At 37.2% G+C, this 19,944-nt stretch overlaps 1 protein-coding gene across 1 annotated transcript; it reads left to right on the top strand.

Annotated features, from left to right (window-relative positions):
• The first annotated feature begins 619 nt into the window (after window positions 1–619).
• On the top strand, window positions 620–9,566 carry HYAL4 (hyaluronidase 4). The gene is made up of 3 exons (XM_006727810.2): window positions 620–1,616; window positions 8,344–8,433; window positions 9,165–9,566. The coding sequence occupies exons 1-3, from the start codon at window positions 663–665 to the stop codon at window positions 9,564–9,566; spliced, it is 1,446 nt and encodes a 481-aa protein (XP_006727873.2). The 5' UTR covers window positions 620–662.
• Window positions 9,567–19,944: the final 10,378 nt, after the last annotated feature.

Genomic DNA, 19,944 nt, shown 5'->3' with positions numbered 1-19,944 from the left:
GCTGATTCCCAAGATCTCAATTCAAAGTCTGGAGTAGGAAAAAGGAAACACACACACACACACACACACACACACACACACAAGGTCTAGAGTAGGATGGATCCTGGCCAGGAACATATATCAGTACCCTAGCTGCAAGGGAGCCTGGGAAAGCATTCAGATATCTGGGATTACTTAATGAAATAATAAAAAGGTTAAAAATTAAAAAATAATAAAAATAAAAATAAAAAAATAAAAAGATTAAATGAGATGAATATTTTATAAAGTACTTAAAAATGGTGCCTAGGCTTTGATGAGTTTTCCAAAATGATAGTTGATATAATCTTACATTTTTTTGTTTGATCATGAGGTTTTTTTGGAGGGCAAGGACCACATCTTGTTCATTTTGTATTCTGGACATAGGGTCTGAAGTTCTGTGAATGTTCATTGAATTGCAATGCTTGCCCCTGAATAGAAGCTCAGTCACTACCTTTGCTTCTATATCTCAATTTATTTATATTCAAGCCTTTAAATAAAAAGCACCTTAAAATATAAATATGTAACAACAATAATATCTATCCAGTATTTGAGTCTTTTTCCTCCAAATATCACTAATAGAAAATGATATCTCCCTACAGGTCTTCCACAGTATATTAAAGCAGAAGATAAGGTTTTATCTTATCATGAAAGTATTATCTGAAGGACAATTAAGGTTTTGTGTTGTTCAACCAATACATCTCACATCATGGCTGCTCATATTCTTCATTCTGAAGTCTATCTCTTCTCTAAAACCTGCCCGACTCCCAATTTATCAAAGGAAACCTTTTATAGCTGCTTGGAATGCTCCAACGGATCAGTGTTTGATAAAATACAATATCGGACTAAATTTGAAAATGTTTCAGATGATTGGAAGCCCACTGGCCAAGGCCAGGGGGCAAAATGTCACTATATTTTATGTCAACAGGTTGGGATACTATCCACGGTATACATCACAGGGGGTTCCCATTAATGGGGGTCTCCCCCAGAACATAAGTTTGCAAGTGCATCTAGAAAAAGCTGACCAAGATATTAATTATTACATCCCTGCTGAAGATTTCAGTGGACTTGCTGTTATAGACTGGGAATATTGGCGACCCCAGTGGGCCCGTAACTGGAACATGAAAGATGTTTACAGACAGAAGTCAAGAAAGCTGATTTCTGATATGCAAGAGAACATATCAGCTACTGATACTGAATATTTAGCCAAAGCAACATTTGAAGAAAGTGCAAAAGCTTTCATGAAGGAAACCATTGAACTGGGAATGAAGAGTAGACCCAAGGGCCTCTGGGGTTATTATTTATATCCTGATTGCCACAATTATAATGTTTATGCCCCGAATTATACTGGGTCATGCCCAGAAGAGGAAGTTTTGAGAAACAATGAGCTCTCTTGGCTCTGGAATAGCAGTGCTGCTTTATATCCTTCTATTAGTGTCAGAAAATCTCTTGGAGACAACGAAAACATTTTGCGTTTCTCGCAATTTCGAGTGCATGAATCCATGAGGATCTCCGCCATGACATCCCATGATTATGCTCTGCCTGTATTCGTCTACACAAGGCTAGGCTACAGAAATGAACCTTTATTTTTTCTTTCTAAGGTAAGATAGCCCCTGCCAAAGATGGGGGGATTTCCTCCCTGTCTTTAAAAGAGACATCTTTTTTTCTTTTTTTAAGATTTTTATATATTTATTTGAGAGGGAGAGCATGAGCAGGGGGAGGGGCAAAGGGAGAGGGAGAAGCAGACTCCCCACTGAGCAGGGAGGCTGAGGAGAGGATGATCCCAGGACCCTGAGGTCATGACCTTAGCCAGAGGCAGATGCTTAACTGACTGAGCCACCCAGGTGCCCCTAAAAGAGACATTTCTTTGTTAATTATGTTCTTTGAAGAATTCTCAATTAGTGGTCTATTAGAAAGGAGCATAATTGTTCCTTTGACTAGCCATCCCTTTAGACTCTTCATTGATGCCAACTGAATTTTTTTTTAAGATTTTATTTATTTATTTGACAGAGAAAGACACAGCGAGAGAGGGAACACAAGGAGGGGGAGTGGGAGAGGGAGAAGCAGGCTTCCCGCCGGGAAGAGAGCCAGACGTGGGGCTCAATCCCAGGACCCTGGGATCCTGAGCCAAAGGCAGATGCTTAACGACTGAGCCACCCAGGCGCCCCATATGCCAAGTGAATTTTAATTATCTTATTCATTATTCTTTTAAGGAACATGTTATGGAGGGAAGGTTAAAAGGCAATAAGAGCAACTCCTCCCCCCCTTCTTCCCCAGGTTTGAAGGTGCTCCCTCATGATTGGCTTTTTTTGAAGCAGTTGATGGTGGGCAGGCTGAAAAATCAGAGAGGATATTTTAAAATGGAGTAGTTTGCTCTCACATGTGGAAGTGTAACTGGAAGCATTCTAGCTCCTGGCCTCACCATCTAATGTCAAGAGAAAAAAGTGTTTCCTTTTTAATGCATAATACCAGTTTTGATAAAGCGTACAAGGGAGGCACAGCAATGTGAATATATGTAACACTACTGAACTATATGCTTAAAAATGGTGAAGGCAATAAATTGTATATGTGTCTTTTTACCACAATTAAAAAGTTTTTAAAAATTAAAAAAAAATTTTTTTAAAGGCATAAGGATGTTGCAAATCTGTAAAAAGTAGGTGGATCTATAGATTTAGCCATCTGGTTTATCCTTGACCATGACCATAGCTAATAGAAAGTTGGTAAGAGTGGTGCCAGTTTTTAAATTCAGTCATAAATTCATCACTAGTAGATGGTTTTGCAACCCTAGGGTAAAACTTACAAATACAAGTTTTATTCTGTTTATTTTACTGTTGTAGCCTAAGACCTCCCAAAAACCATAAGGGTAACTTTTAAAATAGATGAACTTTCAGCTCAATTTTCTCTCCCTTCTTCTCCCCTTGCTACTCTAGTAACTCAAATGAAAACTTTTAGAGATAAACACTTAAAAGTAGTTGCTGCTCTAATTGTTGGACTTCAATAATTATGTGTAAACTCTCTATGATGAGAAGACCTGAGACTTGTTCAGGCCTTCACATGGGGGGTGCAGTGGTATTTTAAGATATTCCTGGATACTATAGGTTTATCACATTTCCTCCTTCTCCACCATTACAAGTTTCAATTCACCAGCGTGTATTTTAATACACTTACACTTAAAGATGTTCTGACTGTGAAGCACCCAAGGAAGGAGGCTCAGGAAACCCAGATGAGGGCTTTAGCATAACCAGGAGGTATCTATGGAGTATATAGAGAATACAGCCTAATCCTCTGAAGAAGAAAAGGCACAGATGTATCGGGATTTGGTAAATGCTATGCCTTGGACATCATTAATGAGGTGAGTAAAGAAGAAAAAAGTCTCTATTGCGAACTGATATCTGTACTTCCCAGAAAAGTCATCAACAAATGATTAAGAATGATAGGAAATCAATACTACCTGGGAGGTTTAAAAAGTCCTCTAGATCTTCTTGACCCTGGAACTGAAAGTTAAATATTACTTTCTTCTATGAAACTTCTTTCCTTTTTTATATTTGACTTAAACAAGTTTCTATCTTTGATGATAATAAATTTACTTTTGGAAGAAACAATAAACTTTAAGGGACAAAGTCTTCATTTTGAAAGATTAGTTTACATTACTGGTACATTCTGCACATTCGGTAAACTTAGATAAGCTTCCTTGAGTAGCTACAGCCTCAGAAATGTTTCTATTTTAAGAAAAGAAGGAACAACAGTTAGGGTCTCATCGAGAAACAGTTCTCTTTGGCAGTCCCAGGAATCATTCTGTATCATCCTGAAAACTTTCTGAATGGTAAGGTATTTCCAAATGTTTTAAACCATCAGTTTACCCACCATTTTTACTCTATCCTCCATAAAAATCTGCCCACAAAAATTTAAAAACCTGATATTCATTTATCCCAAATCATAAATGACTAATAATGGCTTCCATTTCTAATCTTCCCAAAGATAGCTGCACTTCATTTTTTTAGGACTTTTTATTTTTAAGTAATCTCTATACCCAATGTGGGGCTCACGCTTACAACCCTGAGATCAACAGTCGCATGCTCCACCGTCTGAGCCACCAGCACCCTGATAACCACAGTTCAGAGTCCGTTTATGTATGTGCGTGTTTGTGCATGTGTACACATACATATACAGTTAGGATTAGAGAAATGATTTACCAGTAAGTAGCAAATTTCCTCAGCTGTCCAGACCTCCGTGACTCATTGTCTTAATATATAAAATGAGACAGTATTACCCACCCTACCTACCTAGCAGAAGTATTATGAAAATCAAATGAGAAAATGGATATGAAAATTTGAGATACTAAAAAATATATGTGGTGCCGCTGTCACTTTTTAACAGGACCAAAGCCTTAAACTTGGAAAGGGAATATCTAAGAACAGAATCGAGGTCAGCAGCCATAGCTTGGTGGGATGATACAGGGGCAGTAACACTTCATTTCACACAAAAGATTGCCTACACTACTTACATACACACAACCTAAATAAAACCTGATGTTATGTTTTAAAAAATAACGAAAGGAGTTTTCTTGACTGTAGATTTAAAAATGTCTTTCCCTCTAATTAATTAATATTTCCTCTGGTAACACGCAAAGGGAGCTCATTAGTGATGCTCCAGCTCCCCACAGTGGGCACCTTACTTATATGCACTGTGGTGAGCATCAGGGAGTGCTGGAGAAAACGCTAGGACCTGGAATATTTGTCGCTGTTACATCATGCACTGTTCCCTTATTTCTTCTTTCATGTGACATCACTCATGTAGCTCATGCTCTCATGTGGTCCTTATCTATTCCCAGAGGCATCTTACCTGTGACTTCCCCCACTGAATAGTGCCCTTGCTCTTTTGGTCTCCAAAACATAGCTGCTCTGTGATTCATTCAGTACCCTGCTCTCAGCTAAGTGACAGTGAGCTAATTTAGTAGAGAAATTTGCATTAATATCTGCTATTGACTCCTTATCTCTAGTCAACATGTGCATAAAGACTCGCCATGTTGAATCAGTTCCAATAAATTCTAAAGGACACAATGGGAAGAAACTAACATTCCTTTTTTTTTTTTTTAAGATTTTATTTATTTATTTGAGAGAGAGAGCGAGAGAGAGTGTGAGCACACGTGCAGGGGGAGAGGAAGAGGGAGAGAGAAAGGGAGAAGCAGACTCCCCATTGAGCAAGGAGCGCGATACGGGACTTGATCCCAGGACCCCGAGATCATGACCTGAGCCGAAGGCAGAGGCTTAACCATCTGAGCCACCCAGATGCCCCTTAACATTTCTTTCTGATAATCAACCTCAGAAGGTGTGGGTTTCACGGCAAACATCTGTAGCTTCCTTACTTACAACCTATAAATACAAAATGTAAATGCTGTGTCTCCCACTTCCCTCTGATGACACTGCTTTAGCCCAAAGGAATTCATGGGAGATTTAGGGTTTCCAGTTCAGCATGGTAAGACGCTTGGAAGTTGCTACTCCATCCTAACAAGTAAAAAGCTAAACAGACTGAAAAATCAAGTCTTCTTAAAAAAAGAAAAAAAAAGAAAAAGAAAAATCAACTCTTCCTAGGTTTATGAGAAGGGATGACACAGGGAAAATTGATGCCCTCAAAATTCGAGAGGCAGGCAGATGAACACAGAGAATCACAACTTACCAGATCAGAAATCTCTGTGGGAACCACAGCCAGAGTAGGGAAACCTGAACTATAATTGACGAATTGCTGGAGGCTTAGCGAGGAAAATCTGAGAGATTAAAAACTCCAGGGGACTTGGTCATGGGTAGGGGTATACTTTTGCGAGTCTTCCCTCCAAAAGCTTATCAGGTACTCACAGGAATATCAGAGAAAAACGTTTTTATGCATCTGGCAGGGGGCAGGAGAAAAAGAATTATTTTGAATACTCAAGAACATTCTGTTCTTCTTAACAAGGTCTGCCCTCAGGAGAAACTATTTAACCAGTGCCAAACCTACTGGGGACTTATCAGAGCCTAAGTGAACTGGGGGAAGGGAAATACTCAACTCCAGCTGGCTCTAGTCTTCCACTTGCAAGAAGGGAAATGTCCTCCTCTAGCCCCATCTAGCCAACCTATTCCACCTAATAAGGGGGAAACACAACTGATCAACCTGTGAATTTCACAGACCAGAGGCAAAGGCTCACTAAAAGACTGAGACCTAATCATAGGACTATAGAACCCTTCCATTTCCCCTACATCTTACTAGCATATTACCGAGTGCCTATCTATAGCAGTTCCTTTTACCTAGTATGATCTATTTGCCCATCAAGAAAAAATTAAATCATGTCTAGCTATCAAGAAAAAACCCCACAAGACATACTAAAAGGCAGAAACAGAATTTCAAGAGATAGAGCAAGCATCAGAACCAGACTCAGATATGGCAGGGATGTTGGAATTATCAGACTGGAAATTTAAAACAACTATAATGGATATGCAAAGGGCTCTAATAGCATGCAAAAACAGATGGGCAATGTAAGCCCAGAGATGGAAATGCTAAGAAAGAATCAAAAAGAAACGTCAGAGATCCAAAAACACTGTAGCAGAAATGAAGAATGTCTTTGATGGGCTTGTTTAGTAGACTGGACAGGGCTGGGGAAAGACTCCCCGAGCCTCGGGATGTCTCAATAGAAACCTCTGAAATTGAAAAGCAAAGAGAACAAAGACTGGAGAAAAAAACAAAACAAACAAAACAGAATAGAATATTCTAGAACTGTGGGACAGCTGAAAAAGGTGTAACATACATGTAATAGGAATTCATGGAAGGCCATTGGGGGATTTGGCCCTTCTGATCACATCGTGTGAATAGGGCTCCACTGAATTCAAAGTGAGTGGAGGGAGGTTCCCTGCTCCTTCTATCTTTGCCCAAAGAGGCAATGGGTGTAGACCCAGCAGAGTCCTCATTCTGGGCACTACATAGCTGGCTCCTCCCATATTCATCATATCATAGATAATTTTCAAAAACATTTCACTTCCACTATCTCATTAGAGCCTCATGAAAACTCCTTCCTTTCCTGTTATGTCAGCTCGGACCTATTCAGCCAACTCTGTGGTCATAGAAATGGAAATGCATGTGAGCCTGAAAGGGAAAGTCGTTTAAACCAAAATCTCCACCCTTCTTGAAAATTTCCAAAAGAATAAAACTTTAAACACTGAAATTGTAAAACCTTTGAGTGGACCATAAAAGTGTCAAATAAGAAGATATATCTCAAGTGTTGATTTTAATATAAAAGGCCCAGGCAAAATACAATTATAAAGTTCTGCTTTTATTTCCCACCAAATCACCCAGTTACATTTTCTAGCAGGTAACTGATGGAAATTCATCCTTGGAGTAAAAGGTGAATGCTTAGTATCCGAAACAGTGGGAGAATATACTATAATTTAATTATCTAGGAAACCTACCATAGGACCTTAAATTAGGAAACCAACTGCATACCTTCAACTCCTAATTTCCTTCTGAAATGGCCTCAGTCCATGTTAATCCTTAAACACTTAAGTCCTTTAGGATTACAAAACCAAAATTCCCCTGCTGAAATTTTGTTTTCATTTACCTTAACATATTGAGAAAAAGTCCGGCAGCTTTATCATGACTGGATGAGTCATAAATAGAGCCCATTAAGTCAGGTACTTTGAAATTATACACAGTTTCAGAGACCAAATATAAGGGCAGACCAAATCAGAGCCTGTAGGTCCTTAACACTGTGTCCCTTTGCCTGGCCTTGGGATCCAAATGACACAAAACCCCTCTGGGTCCCTGTAGAGGTGAAGTCCTCACAGGAGTGTTGCAAATTGGGAAGAGAATTTAGCTAAGAGGAATGTGAGGTGTTCTCCACATTTGGCGAAGAAAAACTTTTGGATTCTGTTTCTGGGTCATGTACATATGGCGGGTTTGTGTGCATGTGGCCCTAGTCGACTTTGATTAAATAGCTTCCGGTGGCTATTTCTAGGCTGTCATCAAAATAATATCCTGTTTGGCAAAATGCAGGTTTCTCTTTAAAAATATTTAGTATGTTTTTCCATATGATTATGGAGCGGAATTTTTTTATTTTTTTTTTAAATTTTATTATGTTATGTTAGTCACCATACATTACATCATTAGTTTTTGATGTAGTGATCCACGATTCATTGTTTGCGTATAACACCCAGTGTAATTTTTGAGCCTTGGTTTATTCAACATTAGTGTTACTCTAAGAAAGTGGACAATCATCCTATTATATTGCACTCAGCCTCTAATCTTAATCCCTGGCGTGCTGTTTTATATCCAAATGAATAATGAACTTTATTCTCTTCAATCTAGCAAGATCTAATCAGTACCATTGGAGAAAGTGCTGCCTTGGGAGCTGCAGGCATTGTCATCTGGGGAGACATGAATTTAACTTCATCTGAGGTAAGGCAGGACCTTGACGGTACAGTTAATATTATTTAAAGTGTTTGCTCTTCCTTGTATAGCTAACTCCAGTCAGAGCTCTCATGGCTCCCACAATAAACCAGCTTTAGAAGTAAAGTCCAAATCAATGCCTAATACATAGAAGGAGCTCAACAGTAACATTAACTTTTGTTAAGATAGTAATCATAATACTGACATTTGTTGACTACTTACTATGTGCTAGGATTGTGCTAAATGCTTTTTGTTTTGGATTTGCTCATTTACTGACCATAATAACCCTTATGAGGTAGGGACTACCATCCTCATTTATAGATGAAGAAACAAGAGAGGAAAATCCAACTAGGGTAACAGCTAGCTAAGCTAGTTAATGGTGTGCTGGCATTAACCACAGTTTGATTCTGGAGCCCTTGCATTTAACTACTACATAAAATGTGTTACATCCTATTTTGAGAAGAAGAAACAGATGGTAACTTTTTAATCTCCACATTGAATCTATTTTTTCTCTATGGGGAAATTAGCTGAAAATTAATAGCATTTAAAGTGAGATCTATAGCTCCCTTCAAATTTCTCCCAGATCAGGTATGATTTACTCTAATAAGTCTTTCTAGTTTTCCCCAATCAACATTAATTAAGGTTTCACTCCAGGCCAAAGAACTGCCTTGGAGGGCCTAGACGCTCGAACCCTATCAGTGCCAAAAGCCACTAAAACCCATTTGTTTCCACATTCCTAGGGCAACTGTACCAAGGTGAAGCAGTATGTGAGTTCTGATTTAGGGAGCTACATAGTCAACGTGACCCGAGCGGCTGAGGTGTGCAGCCTTCACCTCTGTAGGAGGAACGGGAGATGCATAAGGAAGGTATGGAAAGCTCCAGATTACCTTCACCTGAACCCTGCCAGTTACCACATAGAGGCCTCCGCGGATGGAGAATTTATTGTGAAAGGAAAAGCATCTGACACAGACCTGGAAGCGATGGAGGAGAAATTTTCCTGTCATTGTTATCAGGGGTACGAAGGAGCCGACTGCAGAGGGACGAAGATGGCCCATGGCTGCTCTGGGGTTTCCTCCTTTTCTGGCTCACCAATAACACTGAGCCTGCTAGTTTTAGCAGGTTCTCAGAGCGCTCGGTTGTGAGAGAATTGAGTTTAACGGGAACTGTATGGCCTGTAGTCACTTAGAGAAGAGATGAAACTTAGGATGGGTTTTTTTTCTTATGAAATCCATTGAGAGGTATCATAAGTAGACATTATGTATGTCCCTTAACATAAACGTGAACATACTGCTTTATTTGGCTCTGATTTGGCTAAGAAACCAGATCCAGGAATAAAATCAGTGCAGTCTTCTTCATTACTGGAATGTTTAAGTTGTATTTAAACTAGACCTAGTATATTTTAGTCTTTATATGAACGTGTGTGCGTGTGTAAATATACGTATTAAATTATTGATTTCAAAGTCTGGTTTTTCTGGCCCTCAATGTATTAAGGACAGATTACTAAGTAATTATCTGATTCAACAGAAGAGGTCACCTCAGGGTATTCAATCTACTGAAAAGGACCAAATGCGAAGTTCCTTGTTCCGGCCTTAGGTTCACGCTGGGCTTCTGTTCCCCACCTGAGCACACTGACTGCAGAACCAGGTCCTGATGTAGCTTCTCATGGGGGTGCAGAGACCGAGGCAAGGGGAGCTGTTCCCAACTCATTGCAAAGCCATCTATTCCAGTATAGTGCTTCTCTTACCCACCATGAGTCCTTCTCTCACAGACCCTGGCAATTTAAACACTATAAACGGCTGTAGGATAGTATTCACACTTGCCTAGGCTGACATTGCTCTAGATCCAGAAATTGATGTCATGCTCATAAAAATGTGGTTTGTGTCTTTTGCAAGCAAAAATCATCACAAAAAAAAATATTTAATAAACATTTAAGGGACCCAGAAGTGCTATTGGGAAGGGGTTCTACCAAGAAATATTTGATATTTTGGTCTCCATATGTAAGTTTTTAAGCAGTAATTTTAGAGTCAGTTTGAATCTAATTTGAATCATGGTTTCATTACTCATCTGGATGTGTGACTCCAGGTAAGTTATTTATACTTCCCATTTTCTCATCCAAAATTTGGTAATATAGTTCTCACCTCAGTGAATTATTCTGATGAGTAAATGGAATAGCACATCCCATGTGTACTTTGGCTCTTAATACATGTTGCTAACTTTCAACTATCTTCCCTTGACCACCAAAGTAATGGAAACACTTAGGATAAAACAGGGTCTTGGGCAATTTCCTCTTTCTGATGTTATGTTCTATTTATAAACCAGTTAGCCATTGTGTTCTCTTGAGAGGCATGTTCAATTGATAGGATTTCCTACCCCTGGAGAAAATCTACTTGGAAGGCAAACTCCAGATAGGTATGATGTTGTAACAAGGCATGAGACTTGGTTCAACCTCCTCCGCTGCCTCTTTTCTCTTTTTAGGAAACATTTGCAATCCAGGTGTGCTATTTTCAACTTTGGGTCCAGCTTGTCTGAGTTATGGACATGGTTAAGGTCTAATTTGTAAGTGTTAAATACAAACAAAACGAGACAAAACACTTTTATAATACTATGAATGAGAGGTATCATAGACTAACTTTTTATTTTCATATCAAAGATAAGTCAACACATTATAGAAAATTTGGAAAATAGAAAAAATAATAAGGGGAGTCACCAATAATCACTATTAACATCGGGTAACTTTTGGTATATTTCTTTTTAGCCTTTCTTCTAAAGACTTTTTTTTTTTTACATGATTGTAATAAAAATACATGAATAATTTTGTGTCCTGTGTTTTTCACTTAACCATGTTATAAGTAGTTTTCATGCTCTTTCATAATCCTCATGTCATCTGAATGTCATCTTTAAAGCCACATAATAGTCTATCAACTGGATGGAGCAAAATTTAATCAACAATTTTCCATAAGTTTTATTTATTTATATTTATTTATTTGAGAGAAAGAGAGAGAGAGGAGGGGAGGGGCAGGAGGGAAAGGGAGAATCCCAAGCAGACTCCCTACTGACCAGGAAGCCTGACACAGGTCTCGATCTCATGACCCCAAGACCATGACCTAAGCCAAAATCAAGAGTGTGACGTTTGACCAACTAAGCCACCCAGGTGCCCCCCATAAGTTTTAATTTTGAAATGTCTACCATTTAGTCACCTCATCAGAGAATACTTTCCAGATCACCCTCCTAATTCATTCATTCACCTAATAATCAGTTTTTACATTCATCAATTTATTAAGCATTACTTCTTATTAGGCACTGTTGAAATGTATCCTTGAATAAAAGAAAGAGACTTGTCTTCTTAGAACTTACATTCTAGCTGGAGAAGACAGATATTAAACATACAAATAAGCAACTTATATCAGATATTAGCTCTCTGGGAAAGAAAATAGAGAGGGGGGTGGGATTTTTCCATGTGTTGGGCCTCAGTAAGCAGGTGCTGTGTGAATGAGAGAGAGTTAGCTATGAGGATATTTGGGGGCACAGTTTCAGAAAAATGAGTCAACTAGCACACATTTGGTAGTAGGCCTGGTGCATTCAAGGAAGAGCAAAGAAGGTACTGGGGCTGGATACTTCCCTCACCATTAACGTCCCTTTTATCTTTTGGTCTGATGTATATATCACCATCTGGCATAGTGTATATTACATATTTGTTTATTTCTGTCTTCCCTTACTAGAATGTAAACTAGAACAATGAGGACTTCACTTTGTTCAGTATTTGCTAGAATACTACTTGTTACAGTGCCTAGCACATAGTATGTGTCCAATAAGTTTTTGAATCAATGAATCATTCAATGATTCAGAAACCTGAATCAATGGAAGCTATATATTTGTTGTAAGTGTTGTTTTTTGTTTTTTTTTTTTTTAATTCTGCACATGAACAGTAAGTTGTTACCAAGCCATACCCAAACATTAGTGTTCTATTCTAATCCTAGAACATTAGCTTCTGAAATCTGTAGTTTAACTCTGTTGAAGAACTCAGGCGCAAAGAGAAAAAATCATTTGGCAAAGTCAAAGAGCCAGTTTGTAAAAGGGCCCAATCTGGGGGTGGGGGATGGGTGAAATAGGTGATGAGGATTAAAGAGTACACTTAACATGATGAGCACTGAGTAATGTATGGAATTGTTGAATCACTATATTATACACCTGAAACTAGTATAACACTGTATTTTAACTATAGTGGAATTAAAATAAAAAACTTAAAAAAAGTATACTCCTCCATCCTCCCCACAAAAGAAAAAAAAAAAAAAGAGCCCAATCTGGAATCTGAGTTGCTGAGTTTTCTTTCCACCATAACTGGTTGTAATGGAATCCAAATATATTCTTTCAGGTTTTGACCAAGAATTTAATGCATTTTTAAAAATTAATTTGGGCTACTATTAGTAATTATATTCAATCAAACTCCAGATATTTCAGTTGTAGATTCTCTATTTAATTCAGCTCATTTCTCCTGGAAAGGAAATCTACCTCCTGAGGGGCTTAATGACCATAGCTTCTTTGGATCATCCTAACTTCCCTTTATGGAAATAGCAAGGTACTTCACCTCTCTAATCTGCAATATTCTCTTTTATAAAAGGGAGATAGATAATAATGGTATCCTTTGTCCTTTTATACTGATTTAATGAAATCAATTAGGTAAAATACTTAGCATAAAACCTGGCACATTAAAAATCCCTAGCAGGGTGCCTGGGTGGCTCAGTCCTTAAGCGTCTGCCTTCGGCTCAGGTCATGATCCCAGGGTCCTGGGATCGAGTCCCACATTGGGCTCCCTGCTCAGCAGGAAGGCTGCTTCTCCCTCTCCCACTTCCCCTGCTTGTGTTCCTGCTCTCACTATCTCTCTCTCTGTCAAATAAATAAATTAATTAATTAAATTAAAAAAAAATCTAAAAAAAAAAAAATCCCTAGCAAATGTTAGCTATTATTATCAAGTACTTTCAATATTGGTCCCCATAAAAGCTGTGATAGGCAATATTGTCTCTATTTTGAAGTAGAAATTATATATGATTCAGAGTATTGAAATGACAAACTTAATATCACAAAGAAGTACCCAGGCCTTGAACCCTCTTTTGGGAAACTTTTTTTAAAGATTTTTAAATTTTATTCACTTGAGAGAGAGTAAGCGCACGAGTGAGAGAGTGAGGGAGAGTACAAGCAGGGGAAGGGTTAGAGGGAGAGGGTGAGAGGGAGAGGGTGAGAGGGAGAGAGAGAAGCAGACTCCCCACTGAGCAGGATGCCCAATGCGGGGCTTGATCCCAGAACCCTGGGATCATGACCTGAGCCAAAGGCAGATGCTTAACCGAATGAACCACCCAGGCGCCCCCTTTTTTGGGAAACTTAAACTAGTTATCTTTTCATCATATCTCAGCAGAATACAGGAGACTTATTAGTACCAAATTTCTTTTTACTAATTTATAGAGATATATAACCTACAAGTATACTGATTCTGGTATCAGGTAATCAGTGCTTTTTTTGACCCCGTGTAAGAAAAACTCTTAAATTAACCAATCTACTAGCAATGTATCCTTAGTTTGCATACTCTAAATAACATTTACCTATAAAAGAAACCAGGGTCTCTTAGGGAAATGTCCAATTCTAGATCTAAGACAGGAAATGTACACAATGAATCAGAAATATTTTGTTGTACCATTAAGCAAGGATGCTATCAAAAATTAATAGAATTGTATCAAAAATATCCACTAGCCAACTTAAAGAATCTTCTGCTGCCAAAGGTGGGAAAATTCAAGAATCACTAAAGAAACAACTGCAATGGACTGAAAGGCATCAAATGTATTTAAATCCTTGAAGTCAAAATGATATTAAAGAAAAACCTTCATTGACCACCTTTGAAGAATGTTAAGGAACCAACTTACTACTCTGAAAACTGGTAAGTTACAAGGGAAAAATAAACCATTTATTGTACATTTCTTATATGAACTCTATATATCTCAGGGTAACCAAAGAGTTGAGGAGGGAAATTTTCTTATTCAAGCAACAAATGAGGAGGGTATGATAAAATTAGAATATAAGCATTTTGAAGTTCCTAATGAATTAATGAATCAGGCACAGATCATCAATGGCTGCTAACATCCTGAAAAGAGATAAAGCCAGACATTACATACCATCTAACTGAAGTATGTAACACCAGCTAAGAATAAATCCTTTCAGAAATCAAACAGAAATCTGATCAGGCTTCTACAAATTCACAGGAAACATTAGGAACAAAGGAAAATACAGAACAACATGACAGGGATATAATGATCAAAATTCAGTTCCTAAGGAGTTCTGTAGGACAAATAATCTGGTTTTATCAACAAATAAATGGCAAAAAAAAAAAAAAGAAGAATGAACCCATGTGTATATCAACATGGGGCTTGTTAAATGAATTATAGTAGATCTGTACAATGGGATAACATTCAGCTTTAAAAGGGAATGAGGAAGTTCTCTGTATGCTGATGTCAAAAGACCTCTAAATACAATTGTCTTGCTTCAGCTTTATTTTCACTTCGATCTAATCACATTGGAGGCAACTCACTATCTTATACATTAGAAATGTATTTCCAATCACAGTTTAGAAAACACTTCCTGGATATAGCTAAACTAATCATAAGTTTTTTAGGATCTAGTGGGTATGGAACTCTAAGGGAATACAAATACAAAAGCCAGAAGTGACCAACTAAACTCAAGGAAATGATAATATCATCAAGAAAAGGGAACCAGAATAAGCCATTACTAAGTCATGTACCTCAAATATAAAGTAATATATAAAGGGATATAATATATTAAAGGGAACAGAGATTGGGGAATAATGAACAGTCTATGCCACTCTACATCCTATAATATATAGTTCTATCTCTATTTTTTAGAAATTTGCTTATTCTAAATCTGGAGCAGCAGCTCTATTTTGTGATTATAACTTAAAATGATAGAATAAAATTTAATAATGGGAAAATAACTTGTGTCAAAGTGAATGTTAATATTGTGCTTTTTGTTTCTACTAGAGAACTAAATGTATAAACTTACTGATTCCTTTGTCTTTTTTTAGAACTAATTTTAAGAACTTGGAAAATTTTTAATGTTGCTGAATATTCGTTTATGAACTTGAGTTCTTCTCTGCAGAGCTAGGAACCATCAATTTTTCACTTCAAATATTTCTTTTATTATGAAAACTCAGAACAGAGTATTCTTTGTGTTTGGAAAGTAAAAGTCTTAGGTCATCATTAAGACCATTTATTGCATTCTGTTCTATTAACATACTAAGAGAAGTAATTTTCTGCAATCAAATTTATTGCTACCCCAAATAACTTTTAATTCTTTTGTCAAAGAAAGATAGATAATAAATATTGTATTTCTAATGTATTATCTATTGCACTGTGTTTGTACACCTAAGTGTAACAGGGTGCTATACTCTCTCACCTAGGAGCATTTACTGATTTTAATTTGTGTGTATCCTTACAACCTATATTTCCCTCTGGGCATATGAAATCTGCCCTCTCTTAAAAAATATTAATTGATTTTGCCCTTTGGAGGCAGTGCAAGACTCTCTTCTACAAAGAGCACAGGGACTAAGAATTATCAGACTCACTACTTGATCAATCTGAAGATGGTGTATTACATTCTAGCTATCGCATCTGAATTTCAGGCAGCACAATGGAGGAAAGTCCAAAGACGAAATAAAGCAAACACAATAAATCTCCTTTAGAATATTTCCCAGAAACTGTCTGGGGAAATAATGCACCAGTTTATATCCTTTGGCAGAATTTGATCACCTGACCCCATTTTGTACTGCAAGGAAGACTGGTAAATGTCGTCTTTATTATTTCTGACAGCCATTTGGCTAGATTAAAATCTATTACTATTAAAGGGAACAGAGATTGGGGAATAATGAACAGTCTATGCCACTCTACATCCTGTACAATGGACACTTTTTTCATTTCATTTTTTCATCCCCCTACTCACTGAAACTTCCTGAAAAGTAGGGACTATCTTATGCAAATAAGGTAAGATTATCTTATATAATAAATATAAATAAGATTGTATCTCCAGGTCAAGCTCAGACCAGACACATAGGAGGTACTCGAAAAATATTTGTTAAAACAGAGAATAATAACTTCCTAGCCAAAGATGCATATTAAAATCACTTGGGAAGCCATCCCAAAACAAGCACTCCTGGGCCTACCACCTACTGTGGAGACAGAAGTCTTGAGCTTACATGCACATTCTGAAAAAGCTTCCCAATCCATGATTAATGTCTGTTTCTAGTGAGAAAACATTAAACTAAATAATAAGAGAAGAAAAAGTAATATAATCTTTTTTAAAAAACCATTAACTGGAGTTCTGCTTCACATCCTAAGCTATAGTGACACAAAATAGATTGTTCTTAGGAATTGTGAGAGCCATAATGTGGGGATGCTTGCCTCTACCTCCTTCCTTCCTCCTTCTCCCTTCTTTCTTCTTTCTTTTCTCCTTTCTTTTTTCCTTCCTTCTTTTCCTTCCTTCCTTCCAGTTAAATTGAATTTCTGTCCAATATTTTAGTTCATTTTAATTTCCCAAATTAAACATCATTATTATTTTTATTATATGCAGACACAGTTTGTTTAGATTTACTTACATATTTACCTTTTATTCCCTCATTTTACATTTTTATATATCAAATTTCTGTCTAGGATCACTATCCTTTTTACTGAGGAACATCTTTTATCGTTCCATTAGTGAAAGTCTGCTGGGGGAGAACTCTTTGTGTTTTTAATTTGATAATTTCTTAATTTTACCCTTAATATAGAAAGATAGTCTCAATGGGTATAAAAGTATAGATTGATAGTTATTTTCCCTTAGTATTTTGTAGATCCTTATCCTAGTTTTCTATTGTTTTTGGTGATAAAACTACTTTCTATCTAATTGCCTTCCTTTGTAAGTAATCTGGCCCATTTTGCAATGTTCTGTCTGGTTTTGGAGTTCTATAGTTTGGGTTTAGGGTCTAAGTGGGTTTTTTTCTGCTTATCCTGCTTATCATCTGACAGTCTTTATCATTTTATGATTCCATATTTTTCCTTTTTAGTATTTTATACATAGATACTTAATATTTTATAATTCCTTGAACATTAGGAGATTCTGTGTTTGTTGTTTTTTATTCTTGCTAACCTCAGTAATGATAGCTTATTTATTTGTGTGTTTGGCAATTTTTGATAATGAATTCATATTTTAGTCTGTGAGAATTCTAAGTGTCAAAATTTGGGTTGCTTTCCTGTAGAGAGGATTTTTTAAAAATTATACAACTCAATTGAGATATAATTCACATATTATACAATTCTTCAATTTGAAGTATTCATTTCAATGATATTCAGAGTTGTGCATTCATCACCCCATTAATTTTAGAACATTTTTCTCACCCCCCAAAACCCCACAAAGCCATTAGCAGCACTATTCATTTTTCCCCAAACCACCCCACCCCAAGCCTAGAGAACCACTCACGTACATACATGACATGCTAAAAAGTGACAGGTGGAAAAAGGCAACCCTAAATTGGTTAATGCTCTGTGCTAGGGAAGTGTCTGTCATTAAAAGAATCATAAGAGTCTTTCAAATGCTCTCAGCTTCGTATTTACAATATAAAATTTTACTTCACAAGAGGATTAAGAATGATATTTCTCCCTGCTTGTACTCTCTCTCTCAAACAAATAAATAAAATCTTTAAAAAAATGACAAAAAAATGATATTTCCTTAGTGGAGCCTAAGAAAAAATAGTCTGAGATGCTAATGAGAGTCAGCAACAGGGGCTATTTTCCAGTTGCTCCAGAAATACAGCAAAGATGTTCCTTATTAGCAATAGTACAAGGCTGAATTCTGTGTTCCTTAACCAAGACCAAACCTCCCCTTTTCAATCCATTACCTCTTTTCATAGACTCCCAAGATCTAACCTACAGTTATTTACTTGGCCTTCAACTTATTCAAAACTGACTTTCCCCATAACTTTGGCACCATCGGGTTTGATTGTCAAAATCCAGGAAGAGGTGAGGGAGAGGAGAAAACAAATTATACATGAGTAATCATTAGTGACTGGGTCAGGGTGGACTAAATTGTCCTGACTGGGTAGATTCCTTCTGTTGCCTTGTTTAATAATTCATCACAAGTAAATATTAAGAGATTTCCACATTGAAATCAAATATTGGGTTTGAACTTCCCTATTCCTTCCTTTCATTGACTCTTGACCCACACATTATTAACAGACACTGGCAATGCCCACACAGATCCCCCAAGATCCCTTATATAATTTGTTTTGCATCCAGTTCCCCATATTCAGCGTGCTTCCCCTCCACCTTCCTTCCAGTTCAGTGTGGTTTTGTTTCCCCTCCTCCCTAATTGGATCCCTTGCGTGAGCAGGCTTATGCTGCCCTCCTCAGGACCTTATTGAAATTGCACCATTTCTTGGCTACGTCTCCTTTCTGCTTCTTTCATTCTCTTAAGTGTTTTTTTTCCCTGAGAAAACTTCCTTAATAAATCATTGCACATGAAACCTTATCCTAGGTTAGCTGCTAGGGAATCTGACCTGAAATCATTTTGTTCTCCAAATATTTAGAGACAAGCATAAAAAAGGAAGTTTGCCTTTTAAATGGAAACAGTATGTTTATTGTTAAAGAACATTTAAAATAAGTTCAAGCCCCACATTGGGTGTGGAAATTACTTAAAACAAAATCTTTAAAGAAAAATAAAATAGTTGAATCAACAAATTAAGTAATCAGCACCTATGGTACAGTTTGAGATGCCCCAGTGACTCCAGAACATCTCAATATTCTTCTGCAGTGTCTGAAATTCTCACTTAGGCAAACAAACAGACATGTTAGAACACAAATTGGAAAATACCCTTTAGAACATGTGACAAAGTGGAAAATACCCTTTAGACCATGTGACAAAGCGCTAATTCCTTTATGTAAAGAGCTCTTAAACAAATCAGTTCAAAACAACGCAAACCTAACATGGGAAAAGGACAAAGACAGAAAATCACCCCAAAGAAACTATGAAATGGCTCAATTTCTCAAAATAAAAGAAATTGTGATTAAAATGACAATGAGATGCCATTTTTACATTACCTAGATAGGCAACGTCTTTATAAAGTATAACAATACAGTGTTAGTTTGGGTATGGGGATTCAGCCTTCTTAATTTTTGGAAGGAGTGTTAACTGATACAATCTCTTTAAGAGTCAACATTATACATTACACTTTAAAGTGGACAAGACTTGCCTTTTCAACCCTAATTGCTGTCTTTCTCATTCTTCTTTTCAAGTTTTGTAAGAGCATTTGCTATAGTCTCAATATTTGTGTCCCCTCAAAATTCATATGTTGAAATCCTAATACCCAGTGTGATGTATTAGGAGGTGGGGCCTTTGGGAGGTGCTTAGGTCATGAGGGTGGGTCCTCATGAATGGAGTTAGTGGCCTTATGAAAAAGCCCCCACAGAGCTTGCTAGCCTTCTTCCACTATGT

This window comes from Leptonychotes weddellii, chromosome 12 (genome assembly GCF_054177405.1).
Source record: "Leptonychotes weddellii isolate Sample4059 chromosome 12, ASM5417740v2, whole genome shotgun sequence".
NCBI lineage: Eukaryota > Metazoa > Chordata > Mammalia > Carnivora > Phocidae > Leptonychotes > Leptonychotes weddellii.
Note: the sequence above shows the minus strand (reverse complement) of the source record. Positions and strands in the feature narration are given on the sequence as shown.